The sequence below is a fragment of the Geospiza fortis genome, unplaced genomic scaffold (assembly GCF_000277835.1).
Source record: "Geospiza fortis unplaced genomic scaffold, GeoFor_1.0 scaffold66, whole genome shotgun sequence".
Taxonomy (NCBI): domain Eukaryota; kingdom Metazoa; phylum Chordata; class Aves; order Passeriformes; family Thraupidae; genus Geospiza; species Geospiza fortis.
Genome location: NW_005054312.1, coordinates 9,514,560 through 9,528,628, shown reverse-complemented (window position 1 = coordinate 9,528,628; position 14,069 = coordinate 9,514,560). Strand labels below are relative to the sequence as shown.

The 14,069-nt window shown below is 39.0% G+C and overlaps 1 protein-coding gene across 2 annotated transcripts in view; it reads left to right on the top strand.

Moving 5' to 3' along the window:
- Positions 1 to 24: 24 nt before the first annotated feature.
- Positions 25 to 14,069, top strand: part of CHID1 (chitinase domain containing 1) — a 97,017-nt gene continuing 82,972 nt past the window's right edge. Inside the window, exons 1-7 of one of the 2 annotated variants that reach the window (XM_031055787.1) lie at positions 25 to 119; positions 2,683 to 2,825; positions 3,981 to 4,130; positions 5,393 to 5,525; positions 6,468 to 6,512; positions 7,832 to 7,938; positions 9,239 to 9,300. In XM_031055787.1, coding sequence (XP_030911647.1) covers positions 2,715 to 2,825; positions 3,981 to 4,130; positions 5,393 to 5,525; positions 6,468 to 6,512; positions 7,832 to 7,938; positions 9,239 to 9,300 — 608 coding nt within the window. In that variant the 5' untranslated portion in view covers positions 25 to 119; positions 2,683 to 2,714. Of the gene's footprint in view, positions 120 to 2,658; positions 2,826 to 3,980; positions 4,131 to 5,392; positions 5,526 to 6,467; positions 6,513 to 7,831; positions 7,939 to 9,238; positions 9,301 to 14,069 lie in introns of those variants that run through there. The other variant, XM_005419511.2, reaches the window with a different exon arrangement.

Here is a 14,069-nt window from a genome sequence, read left to right as displayed (position 1 = left end):
TGATGCCATGGCAGGCGTGCGGGCTCCCTGGTATCTCGAGAGTCGGCAGAGCGTGGGAGGGAGTTCTGAACGCCAAGGTGGAGCGCTTTACAAGAGGGGAGGGTTTAATGTTTACACAGGTTAGAAACGGATTTATTCTCACTCTTCACTCCCCAGTATCGCTTTTATTGTTTTCATTTAAAAACGCATCAGCAGAATGTCTGCTGGCCTTCCTTTGCTAAGTGATGCAGGTTCTTTCTGCAAATGTAGTTAGAATCTAGTTTCTTATTTATAAATAAACTATAAACATTGACTCAGTGCCGTGTACCATCCATTTAATTTCTTTGCTTGCTTATTTCGGACAGCCTAAATCTGTGCTAGCTTTACTTTTAAAAATTAAGATAAATTTAAAACAGCTTTCCAAAAGTATGTTACCTCATGTGGAGGTGGGGTTAAGCAAAATTTGTGACCTGGCTAGGAGAGAAACCTAGGCTCCAAATTAGTTTGTCAGATGTTTTAAGCGTTAAGTTGTCCATAGTATCAGTTGGACAAGCACATAGAGGCAGTTTTCAATTCTGTTTGCATTTTGCAGTGACAGAGGAGATAAAGAGTGCCAAGCTCAGACAGTTCTTCTGAGTTCAGCTAATTTGAGTAATGTTAAAAAATGGCAGAGAGTTCATAGAAGAAAAGTTTGATGAGGATTTAGTTTTGTAAAGCTTGCAAAATGCATGCATATATTATCCATAATGAGCATTTAAAGTTTGACCAATTCATCCTCTGTGTTACAGTGATCCCATCTACTTTATTTTCATTGATGCTGTTAAAGAACAAACTATTAAAAAAAGTGTCCAACCAAGAGTTTATACGGGACTGTCAGTAGCAGAAACCAATTTGCCACAGACTCAGTGCTTCTTATAAATCTAGGAGTGGATGTTGACTTAACAATAATTGACAGATGGATATGATCCTGTCAAGGAAATGAGCACATTTTGATGTCTAATTAGAGTTCAGGGATGGTTTTTTAAGCTTCTGTTCTTCAGCTATTAGATATTATCTTCTTTTCAGGGAAGTGATGCTGTTGCTAATTGTTTCTGAAAGTGAAATCAAACACCTCCAAATCGATATATACGAGCTTCTGGGAGAATTGATATCCTGTCCAAATAGTTAAGACTTGTATTGACTCTTCAGGCTCTCAATTGTTCCTCTCTGTGATGGTTTATAGATCTTGCCAAGCTAGATGGAACATAGGAGATACTATCAAAAGCAACCTGCTTTGTCTCATTTTTTGAGAATGTGGAAAACATGGGGGTTTCCAGTGACCTTGAAGTCAAAGTAGAAGCATAAGACCTTAATTATTCATAATAGGAATTTCAAGCTTTATAGCAATTCAGCTTTTACCACACTCCATGGATCCAGGAAATATTAGAAGGCTTTCTGCTTTTATTTTGCAGTTTATAAAAGACTTGACTAAAATCTTCAAATAATTTTGTACAGGAGGTTTTTTATGTTCTTTGGTGATACTGGCATTGTTTTTTTCAAGCACTTCTGCCATCATCCTTCTACTTTGTTGCCTAATCAAATATTCTTCTCTTTTCCTGCAGAATCCCTGAATCCTATAATAGATACCTCCGGTTTTTAAAATCTCACTGCCAAGGCAGACACATCTAAATACTAGCAAGTCTGTTGAGTTGTTGATTTCATGTCTGTTTCATTGAGTACATTTCCTTTGAAGCTTTAAGGTTCCTTCTGCCACAGTACTCAGAGGCTCAGTCTCGTGTTGTGGGATCTGCACCTGATGTTTTGAAAGTTTGAAACAAAGTACTCAAACTTTGAGCAGCACTTGTTATCAGTGCCAGTAGAACAAATCTTATAAATATGATTTGTAGAAATGAGCTTGTAGGTCTTCAAAATGAGTGGTAGAGTAGAATAAAAAGCAAGATAGTTTTTTAAGTTCAACAAAAATTCGGAATATTGGAAAGAACCAATTTTCTTCTCGATCAGGATCTCATATTTATGAGAAGCAGCTTGATACAGATCTAGAACCCTGGTTCCCCAAATGCCAAATATTTTTTTTTTTCTGTTTTCTTCTTGGAAAACAAACTTTGGCTGTAGTTGACTTTTTTTTTTTTAAAGTCTTCCTACAGATACAAGATGTGATAGATGAACACACAACAGAACTGTTGTCTCCTAATTCTCAGTTCCTTTATCTGGAGCTAGGGCAAACTGTCACAGTTATTCTTCTAGATGAAAAGGGCATGCCCACCCTCCCCCCTCATTTTTTTTTCATTTTCTGTATCAGTGGCTTGGCAAGGAACTGGAAGCAAAGGTCTCAGCTGTTACAGTAAAGGCACATATCTGTAAGCATATAGCTATATTTTTATATATCTGTTAATTAGTTTATGACACACTTACCAGGCTAGGTAGGAGCAGAAAAAAATGTTATCCTTAAAAAGGAAGCTGGAAGGGTCCAACCCACTTCGTCTGTGATACAGCTACTGAAACAAGGGACAAAAAAGGTGTTTGAGACTAGAAGTAATCTCTCACAATGCACTGCTTTTGTTGCCAGAGCAGAAGCACTGCCTTAATAAGTCTGATTCTAAATGGGACAAAATAAGAAAGTGTCTTGACTTTTTTTAGACAAGAAAACCAAATGAAACTGTTATATTCCTTTGTTCGCACAGATTTGAACCCTTATGTTTTCAGGAGAAGAGAAACTTGACCTGGGGAAAAACACCATGAGACTTCTCTGCGCATCCCTTTCTCTTGCCATGGTATGCTGGCTAGCTGAAGGTACCCTGTCAAAAACAGATGCAAAGAAAGGTGCTACAAAAAAACTGGAGGAAAAGGTAAGAGAAATAACTGAAATTCTTATCTTATCTAACGTGTAGTGAATTAATTGAACTTTGGTAAATGGCCTCTACCTCTGTTAAAACAGTGTTAATGCATTTCCACTGAAGCTGATACTCACAGATAAAACTTGAAACTGTCCTTTCCTTCAGCTTTTATGTGTGTCACAAATGGTTCACTTCTCGAAACATGTGATGTTGACTTCTGGAGCTTTATCCTCTATGCAAGTTGCAGAAACAGGAAGTTTTTGTCCCCTCAGGGAACACACTTCCATCCGTTTGGAAACCAGGGTGGGGAACAGTAGTTTGGGGCAAGAGCTCTAGGTCATTTACTGGTGGAATGGAGCCTTGCCAATGGGAAGGCTGTATCCTGATGGAGGATTTTGAAGAGCCTTCTAATCAGTTGTTCTTTTGCAGACAGAAATGATTCAGAGTCCCACAATAATCAGGGCAAGCACAGCCAGCATGCTGAAGTCTCTCTTCACTTGCTGAGCATGTTATTGTTTCCTGTCATTATGCATGTACACCTGTCACTGTATCACTGCTCAACATCTACCAAATTTCTAGGTAGTGAGGATAATACAAGGTGTTAAGGCAGGCCATATCCCTAAATTCCTCACAATGAATCAACAGATGGCTTCTGCATACCCACCATGAACATCTGATTAGGTCTTCCCATTCTGTTTTTATCTGCTGGGTCAGTTGAAGCATCTTCCCTAAAGAAGAGTGTTTAAAATCTTAGCCTTCACAGTGCAGCATTATCAGACTAAAATATATCCAGTTCAAAAGCTGTCTTCAAATTCTTGGTTAAGAACTCCTAACCCCTTTTTTATTATTTTGGGGGTAACATGACAGAAAGCATTGGTTAGAAAACAGAGCACCATCAGCTGTCATAAATTATGTTCTTTACTCTGATAATGTTTTGGGCTTTGGTTTTTGTTTATATGCTTTTTACCCTCCAAACGAAGTAAGTTTACTGATGATGACAATTTCTGAGGACTTGTATGTTTCAGTTCAAATCAAAGTGCTCTGCATCATTTAAAAGGAGTGCTGAGTTTAATGAAGTGATTTGTTTTGCTGTTGTTTTTAAAGTCTGTTGCCATTGAAAGTGGCTGTTTCATATAACTGGTTCTAATAACTGTTTTCTCTCTACAGAAGCTGCATTCTGATAAAAATGTTCAGGACAGGGGATTGGTAGCTGTGGATCCTAAAGCAAAGGATATCATACTGGAACATAAAAGTTACTGCTCCAAGAAGATGAAGGAACGACATTTCTCAGGAGATGTTCTGGGATATATTACTCCTGTAAGTTGATACAATGAATAAAATTTGTGCTTTGAATGAATATGCAGCAGACTGTGCTGCAAGTTCGCATCCCTGTTTTAGAAGTATTTTTATAGTAATGGGGGCTGCTAGTTAAATACAGTCAAATAGCCAGAGAAGTATTTGAGACATGACTTGGGGTTCAGGTGGTCTCAAACCCTTGTTCTCCCATCTGTCTCTTAGAGGATGTCTAGGTCCTCTAGGAGGATATATATTATTTTCCTCTCCCTGGTGTTGAGCAATTCACTTAGAGCAGTGGGAGCTGCAGGTTGTGTCTGGGTGCCCCAGGCAAGGGGCCGTGACCTGGTGCTGACCTTTCAGACAGCAAAGGGCTCAGGGACCTTGTTGACGAATACACTTAGAGCAGGTAGCTGGGTATGCAGCTACAGTGGGAGCTGCAGGTTTGTACCCTGGCTGGAGGACACAGTGCTTCGCACAGCAGAAGACATGTGCCAGCTCGAGCTGTTTCTGTGTTACTGCACCACAATTAAATTGCTTTAGGGTTCCAGACATCTGGGACTCTGCCATGGGAAGCCCAGGGCTGAGCCAGTGAGGAAACCCTGTCTGACTGTGCGAGTGTGCAGGGACCAAGAGGGACACCCCTGGGGTCACTGGAGTCACCCTCAGCTGTTAAAGTTTGGAGTGGTGGGGTTGTCACTGCCACAGTGGCTCCTAGATGGTCAGACAGGGAAGCTCCCTTAATGCTGGTTTTGACATGGATGAGAGTATTCTCCTGTCAATGGTGAGTCAAGGGAAGTTGCAGTGAAGTCAGAAAAGGAGGGCTGCAACTCGAACCTGCTAAATTAACAGTAACAATTGTATGCTGCCAAACTGATGTCAAACTGATGTCTTTTGCTGTCCTGTCTCCTTCAAAGCATTCTTTCTTGAATGATAAATGTTTAATCCTTTTTTTTACAGGATACTTTTCACTCATTTTTGTCTTACACTGGTCAAAAGACAAATAGGTGCCCTATAAATTTTCACCTTTCTCAAGCTCTCTTGAACATAAATTCAGAGTCTATAAATTCAAAACTGTGTGGGAAGCTACCAGCCAGTTGCTGTAGTTCAGGAGTACTTTTTTATTTAAATGAAAGCAATATCTCAACAGGTTTCCTCAAATGAACAAATAGGGATCTAGCAGATGATTACATTTCTGTTAAAGAGTTTATATTGGTCAAAAGTGAAGTGAACTGTGTATCTTACTTCTGAGTCTCTCACTTTTTTTGTCTCCTTTGTTTTTCAAGTGGAACAACCATGGCTATGACATTGCTAAAATATTTGGAAACAAATTTACACTTATCTCACCAGTTTGGTTACAAGTGAAGAGGAGAGGGAAGGAAAGGTTCCAGTTCACTGGGCTCCATGACGCTGATCAAGGTGTTGTTTTTTTTTCCTTTGAATATGAATTGCAGTATTGTTGCAGACTGGGTAGATTTGACATACTAGGTGGGTTTTGCTGGCTCTGCCACATGGTGAAGTACTTTCATCCATTACATTTTTTTGGGTTTTCTTCAGATTGAACTTCTTTCTGTCCTCACCTGCTTCCATATGTGTACATAGTTTATTTGTCAAAAAATGTAAGTAGAAAGATTGGCTTTTCCACCATGCTGTCCACAAAACCCCTCTTAAAAAAAAATGAAAGAACAAAGATCCTGTACAGGGAAAAGCAGTCTTTGGTGTTGTATTGTGCAGTTGTTTACCTGTTGTGGGTTTTGGTTTTTTCCCTTTGCAAAACCTTTAGGAGAATTTATTTAGAAAGGGAAGATAAATTTAATTTGAAGAAAATATTTTCCCTTCATTGCGAGGAAAGTGGCAGCAAGATTAAATTTTAGCTAGTATGTACTAGTTTATGGTTTTGAATTTGATTGATTGTGAAATTTCATTTGAAATAGCTATAATTCTTACCATGTCAGTGCCTACTAACAAATTCATCTTGGTGCCATGGCTGCCAAAGTACTTTAAAGTACCATCTGAAGAAAGTCAGACATTCCTCCCAGGTGATGCCTAATGGCTGCAGAAGTGTTGTTCTGAGTAGGCACTGGGGTAGCTTTCCATAGTGAGGTAGAACTAAGTAGGGAGGGGCTGGGTGGGGACTATTGTAATGCTGTACAATTGTGAATGCTGTGGTGCAGGTTCATGGCTTCAGATTCTGTGCATCACAGGTTGTTCTGTCTGGGTGGATTATGAAGTCCTAGTCTGTGGCAGGAAGATGTGTATAATGAGGCTATGCTACATCATTCGAAGAATGCTTAAAAATATGTTATCATTGTCAACATCATTTATATTTTATCAGCTGTCTTATTTGATACTGTTTGACAGGCTGGATGAAAGATGTGAGAAAAACCTCCAAAAACATAAAAATAGGTGAGCCTCTGGTTTATGTTTGTTTGCTTGCTTTTTATCTTCTTTAGCTTCTAGGAGAGGAAAGTAAGACTTTCTTCCAGGTCTGTATGGGAGGAAGGAAGATTACCGTAGCACAGCTGTATGAAGAAGATGTCTGAGAAGAAAAATTAAAGCAGTTAACTGTAGATAGTTAAGTAACTGACGTATTGGCCCTCTTGATGCCTTTATGTTTTGCCTTAGTTTCTTGTCTCTGAATAAATCCTGGGTTACAGTGCCCTCCATGGAGCAATACGAGTATATAACACTGTGTGCCTCCCTGGGGAAAGAAGTCTTCAAACTTGTTGCTTGGGGTTCTGTGTAGTTAAAAAGAAAAAAAATCCAAATCTGAGTCAGTCACTCAGACTGCATGATAGAAACGTCCTGCTTTGTCTCTTCTCCCTTCGAAGCTGGGAACTCATGGGATATGCTGCAGTGTGTGTCTTTAGGGAAAATGGCAAACATTGCCAGAGATTCTGCTGTGCTAGACTTCTTACATTTGTCTATAGCAAGAATTCTGTGGAACTGTGAAATGCTTCTTGATTCAGAAGAGAGTATGAAATTTGAAATGCATTAGAAAAATTGAATGCTCAGTCAGATATTTCAATATACTTCAGCTGCCAGAGGATAAAGCCTTTGAAATCTCTTTATACTCTTCTAAAACACTCTTTTACAACCAAGGTAGTTAGAAGGGGCTTAGACATAGCTCCATAAAATCCATTGCCTTTTCCTGTGGGCATGATTTCCAACTCTTCTAACAGCAGTTTTCCTGACTAATTTTTTAATGTTTTGTGTTTTTAGAAAAAAAATTCACACAGGCTCAAGTGCTTTCCAAAAGTAAAAATTTGTCTTAGGGCATTGAGTTGAGTAGAAGAGTGAAGTGATGTAGGGGTGTTTATGAAGTAAATTAGAGTCTGAGGTGAACTTTTCTACCTCATTATTGTGGTAGAAGAGATGCACAACTTAAAGATTGGTGTCTTGTGTTGTTGCTGGTTTAAGACTCTACTTGAGGCCCTGAGTGGTAGTTCAGTTAAGATCGTTCAATCAAATGAAAGTATCTTCTCTTAAAACTTCCATCAGTGCTGATCATTAATTAAACTTAAATTGAAGGAAAATGTTCCACAGTGTCAATTCATCTATGTTGCTGAAGTTGGTCAGAGTGAAAAAGCAATGATCTCAGTCATGGGATATGATTTTTAGTGGCATCTCTGCTCGTATCTGCTGTATTCTGTTTCTGCAGAAACATTCCAGTGTAGATAATAAATTCCTTATCTTCTCTACTGATTGACTACTTTGCCTGATAGTGCCTCGAATTTTGTTTGATGGCTGGACTTACCAAGACTTTGAGAGTGTTTTTGGCAGTGAAGATGAGATAGAGGAGCTTTCCAAGAACATGGTTCTGCTAGCCAAGGTAAAAAAACCTGTTTATGATGTTTATAAAATTGTGTGAGATGATACTTGGTTCCTGTTGTAATAGATGTTTTCTCATTTCTTGTGATTTTGCATTCTATGAAATAGAATTTGCTGAAAGCAATAATGAGGCAGGATTCTTGATAGTGTATCTTAGTATGTGTCCAGTTCCTGTAAATATGAAATGTAGCAACACTTAAGTGCAGGTGACTATGAGTATAACCTGGGACTACATCAGTCTGATCAACATAACCTTGTTGTCATTGGCAGCTGCACTTGTGATTTTTGCCTGCTTTAAATTTCTTTTACATTTCTATTAGAATTATAATTATTGAGCTGTGGCTATACTGCTTAGTGGTATTTTCTGATAGGCAGAAAAAGAGTCATGGGTGCAATGAGTGCTGTTTTCTGTACAGGAATGCGTTCAGGCTCAGTGTTGTAAAGCGAAGGAACCACTTTTAATACCAAAAATCACTCACTGGATATGCATTACTGAACAGTTTTGTTCAGGTCTGATCAACCAGTTTCCTCAAAATGTTAAGAGACTAGGGAGAGGAGAAGAGGAATTTTACTAAGGTTTCTGGCCAACCCCTTTCCTAATGGCTTTAGAGCTATCCTATGTGTGAGAATAGACAAGCTGCACCCAAAAGACATTCAGAATTAGTGATTGATTCATGGCAGCCTGTTTATTTATTGTCAGAATAAGAGTTGTCACTTGCTACATGACGTAAAGAAAACTTACAGTACTCTAGAGGAAGTTGGATGTACTCAATTAAACTGAGTAATTTCTTAAAATTTTTAACCGATATGTCAATTTTAGGTTCTCAGTAACACTTGACCTCTTAAGGATGTCAACTCAAGTACAACATTATCCTTGATCATGCTAGGAATTATCAAAATTATCAAAAGAGAGACTAATTATGGGAGATACTTGGAATCGTGTCTATGCTGAATTAGCATTTACGTCTTCAGACTCAAGAGATAATGAGTTTTTTCCCTGATGTACAAGTAAAAGTGTGTCAAATTATTTGCTTAACAACCACCTTTCATTAGTGTCTGAATTTTCCTAATACAATATTGGCTTTTTCTGTAAAAGTAGATATAATGGATAACTAAGAGATTTTCAACTTTTGCATGTTTGTGTTTGTTAAATGATTTAAATTTCTCTTGGACTTCTCCATGAAATGCTTGTTAAAGATGAATCTGGTGTAAGAATACAAAGCATGTTCAGTTTGTAATAGTACAAGAAAAATAACTGCATGGTCATTAACTGTGTGTTGTTGACAATTCTCTTTATTTAGAATGAAAATTTTGATGGCTTTGTAGTTGAAGTGTGGAGTCAACTGGGAAATCAAAAGCAAACGTGAGTATAAATCTCTAGGAAGCAATTCCTAAAAATCAGCTCCTTTAAAGCATCCTTTTAATTTGTCCATGTTCATTTGAGTATGTCTTTATAAATAAATACACTTAATTCTAGAACAACTAAAGGTTGTTCTGCTTGTCTTAAGATGAAGGAGACGGTTTTACCTCACTCTACATGAGTTCAAAGATTGCATCATAATCTTTACAGTGGGTTTAGCAGGCTGTGTTAGTCTTTCATTCTTGAGTTTTGCATGATATAATTTTGATGAGGACATAGAGGATACTTCGGTTGCACGCTCACTCCTATGTTGGCCCTGGCCTTTATCATAACCGTGTTTGGTTTGAGTTACTGGCTGAGGCTTTGAACTGTGTGATACTTTCAAGACCTAGGGCAAACGCCAAACTTCTGCTTCACAAGGAAAAGGCAGAATATGGTGGTGAAATTAATGATTCAGTGCAGGAATCTGAAGATTTTTTGATAGTTTCTCGGGAAATTCAGGCATCCGTTTCTCTAAAGCACAGTGTTTCTTACAGATCTTTGTTGCCTAAAATGTCTGGGGGAAAATAGCTTCAAGAAAGATGCACAGAATGCAGACTTCATTATGGAAGGCTTTCACCTTTCAAAAAATGGTTACTTTAGGTTATTCTGGTTAGGGCAAATGCTGCTGACTGATGGCATATATTAATTACTTCTCAAACTGAGTTTACTGTTAGCAGTCCTACCTTTTCCCTATAAAATTAATACTTGGGAACAAAAATTTGAAACTGCAAAATATTTTTTAGCTTTATAAAGGGCTCCATCAATTGCCCTGCAATGAGTAATCCTTCTGCTGTATGCTCTTGCTTATAATTAGATAATTTGCCAGGTTGTTCCTAAGAGCTTATCTGTATCCTGAGCTCTGAACCTAGTGCAGTGTCTTAATAAAGTAGCCAAGAAGGTGTCTGAAGCAATTAGTAACTGCCAGTCAGAAGTGGGTGGTAGTGGTCATTTTATTTACTGTGCTTACTGTATTTAAGTGAAATCAATAGTTTTCCTATTAGTTAACACAGATATAAGACAGACTGTGTAACTGTTGTTGTAAGACTCACTGAAGATCATTTTAAACACACTGGCATGAAAGTGCTGTATTGCAAATGAAACACATGAGCAAAGCATACTTTTCTATTAGCTCCAGGGTGAGTTTTTTGTGGCATGATAAAAATATTGTTCTCTGCCAGGAGTAATGTTGGTTTAAAACAGTGTTGTTTCACAGAATCACAGAATAAGCTGAATGGGAAGGGATCCACAAGGATCATTGTGTCCAGCTCCCGTCCCTGCACAGCACCATCCCCAGGAGTCACACCATGTGCCCCAGTGTGTTGTCCAAAGGCTTCCTGAACTCTGTCAGGCTGGTGCTGTGACCACTTCCCTGGGGAGCCTGTCCCAGTGCCCAGCCACCCTCTGAGTGGAAAACCTTTTTCTAATATCCAATCTCCTCTGATGCAACAACTGTTACCAGAGAAAAGAGATCAGTGTCTGCCCCTCCTCTTCCTCTCAGGAGGAAGTTGTGACTGCAATGAGGTTTCCCTTCAGTCTCCTCCATGCTGAACAGACCGAGTGACCTCAGCTGCTCCTCACACAGCTTCCCCTCAAGACCCTTCACCATCCTCATGGCCCTCCTATGGACACTCTCTAACAGCTTCATGTCATTTTTATATTGTGGCACCCAAAACTGCCCCCAGCACTCGAGGTGAGGCCGCCCCAGTGCAGAGCAGGGGGGACAATCCCCTCCCTTTCTGGCTGGTGATGCTGTGCCTGATGCCCCCAGGACAGGGTTGGTCCTCCTGGCTGCCAGGGCCCTGCTGAGTCAGATCCAGCTTCCCATAAACAGGACCCTTTCCATGGCACAGTTTATCTGTGTGCTGGACATTTTGTCCAGAAGGACACTATGAAAAACAGCTGTGATAAAAACTGTTAGTACTACAGGAGATAATGCTGTTTAGTTGTCTCAGCCTTCAGTTACCTGAGTGTTATTTAGGTGAAGCACCACCTCCATTCACTATCTGTCTGTTACTCATAGAAAGGAGTGGGAAGTATTTTCCATAACTTCTGAAAAGGACAGGATTATTCTCACGCTGTATAATGGTAACTGGATCCTTTTCTCTGGGTTAGTAATGTGTGGTTGTGTGTGGCCACTGTGAACAACACTTAAGGATTATCCTAACTTAAATCTCAGATAGTTTGCCACAAAAGCATAAAGGGAAACAGAAGTTAGGAGCTGCAGGTTTTCTTCCATTTCAAGACCTGATACAAGTGCTTCATTGGAAATTCATCAGTGGGTTTTTCGTCCTTTTATTGCTGTGTCCCTAGAAATGGTTAGGGTGTTTAAATTGAACAGTACCTTAGGTTGGGCTTGCAGCATTCTGAATTATGCCATTTCAGACAGAAAGCTGAAGCTGAGCTCAGTGTGCAGTTACAGCTGTTTTGTGAATGTAGGAGACTCACATCATTACATGGTAATTTTGTCTTATGATGCTTCTAAGTTGTGCAACCGTTGTCTTCATTTTGAGATTGTGTTTTCCTATCACTACCTTTGAAACTCAATGGCTTGGCTATCCAGTGTCCAGGAGTTTTCCCTAATAATGGTTTTTTCAGGGAACAACTTCTTAGAACAGATCTTAAGGGGCAAAGTTAAGTGAATTTGTTACGTTGGCAAGTATGTATTTTTGTTGAACTTTGAGTGCTGTTACTTTGGGATCAGTTAATTTCATTTTGAGTAGCAGAGCTGAGTTTTTTCTGCGTAAGCATGGGTGGTCTTTTGCTTCGCTTGTTCCTGTCAGAAAATTTGGAGCAGTGCAATGCCTCCTTTAGCCCACAGCGTGGCAGTATTGTAACGTGAGTCACACTTGATCTTCCCTCAGCTTGTCTCTTTCGAAAGTGGCAAACACCGGTAGTAACGCGTGTTCTTAACCTTGGAAAGGTGGGGATTAGTTCGCAGGAGATGTCAGCACAGAGGCGAACCCTAATCCTTTGGAGAGGTGAAGTGCTTATAGGACAGTATTTGTGCATGCTCCAAATAAAGCATCTCTCGTAACTGTTAGGTGAAGTGTAGGCTTTCCTGGTTCAGATCCTTCAAGGTCAAATGCTTGGAAGTAGCTTAACCTACTTCTAGTTAAAGGGACAAAAAATCATAATGATGCTCCTGGGAACAGATATTTTGCCTTTGAACTCCTTTCAGAGCAGTCTGACAATACAAGGAGACCTGTCTAGCTAGTACAGTTTATTCATGTTATTAAATGTGAACATATTTTAGTTTAAAATAAAATTTTTAAAAATCCCTTTTTTCCGGACATACAAGGAATAATCTCACATAAGCAGTTAGCAACAGGTTATTGAAACTCAGCACAGGTGCATAAAAATGTGTGGGTATACCCTGCAGACGCCAGCTTGCTTTATGCAATGTTAGAGCAGTGGTGTCAATCTAGGAAAAATATTTCACAGAGAATCATTCTGGTTTTCATTTTTCAAAACCTAAATTAAGTGCATACCTAGCCATTAAATTAATAAATGGTACTCAATTATTCTATATACTTCATATATCTGTGTTGAGGGGAAAGCTATGGAAATTATTCCTCTGATGTTTTTAACTATTATGGAAAAGATCTGAGATCCCATCCAATGCGCTGCCAGTGGTGCAGGAACACTTGATACAGCACTTGATAAGTTTCTTTATCGAGCTTAAAATGACAGTGGGTGAATTTGCTTATGGAATATTTGTGCCTGATAAAGTGTTTCAGCTACGAAATCAGCATCCACTCTCTGCAGACAATGTGCAGTGATACTTTCTAGCAAAGTGCACCCAGAAGCAGGTGAGTCTGCAAAAGAATCTGAAAACCTGATAATTAGTGTCCTAACTCACCAAGAAACTGGGCTATGATTTAAAAACTACTTCATATACCAGAAAGCTGGATTAATTGCAGCTGAAGGTCTCTTCTCAGTTGACCTCAGGTGTGTAAGTGTCCCCATGAGATACTTTTTTTCAATAGCTGAACTTGAATATTGGGTGGGCATTTTCATAGCACATGTTCTCCCTTGATGTAGGGGCTTAAAAATTGCCTAAAAGTTTTGTGATGATTAAATTATGTAAGAATCTTCATCTAACAGGGTAACAGTGCTAGCTCTTCAGTAACACATAAATCCTTTGACCAGCCTCTTTAAAAACCTGTAATCACTGAGCACTTTTAAAATAGGTAAATTTAGACACTTCTCTCTCAGCCCTTTGCATTTTTCTAGAAAACCTTTCTTTTTTGGGTTACTCAAGTCAACTTTAGAACTGAGTGAAAAATTTTCCTTTGAGGCCCAAGGAGTTATCCAAGAGTCTTCAGTTTCCTGTTTATTCTAGCTGGCATCACAGATGAGGTGAGATGTTGCTAAGAAGTTATATTGCTGGCATCCACTAAAACATGAAATTCTGTGGTTTCAGGCTCACTAAATACCTTCTGTTTTATGTCTTCTTAAGTGGAACTAACTCAAACTAGTTTGGGTTTTTTCTAGAACAAAAAATTTTTCAATTATTCTGGTTTGGGGTTATAGAATTGTTCTGTAATGCTTAGCAGACTAAAAGTCTTAAATTATATAAGTCCTTTGTGCTGCTTTATTTTGCATATTCATTAAATGTTGATTTATCAGCATTATCAATTTTTATAAGAGAATTGCGTGCCTAAATGTATCTGCCTGCTTTCATGTTAGATATTCTGAGCAGCCTCTTCTCTGGCTGTTCATGTAGGAAC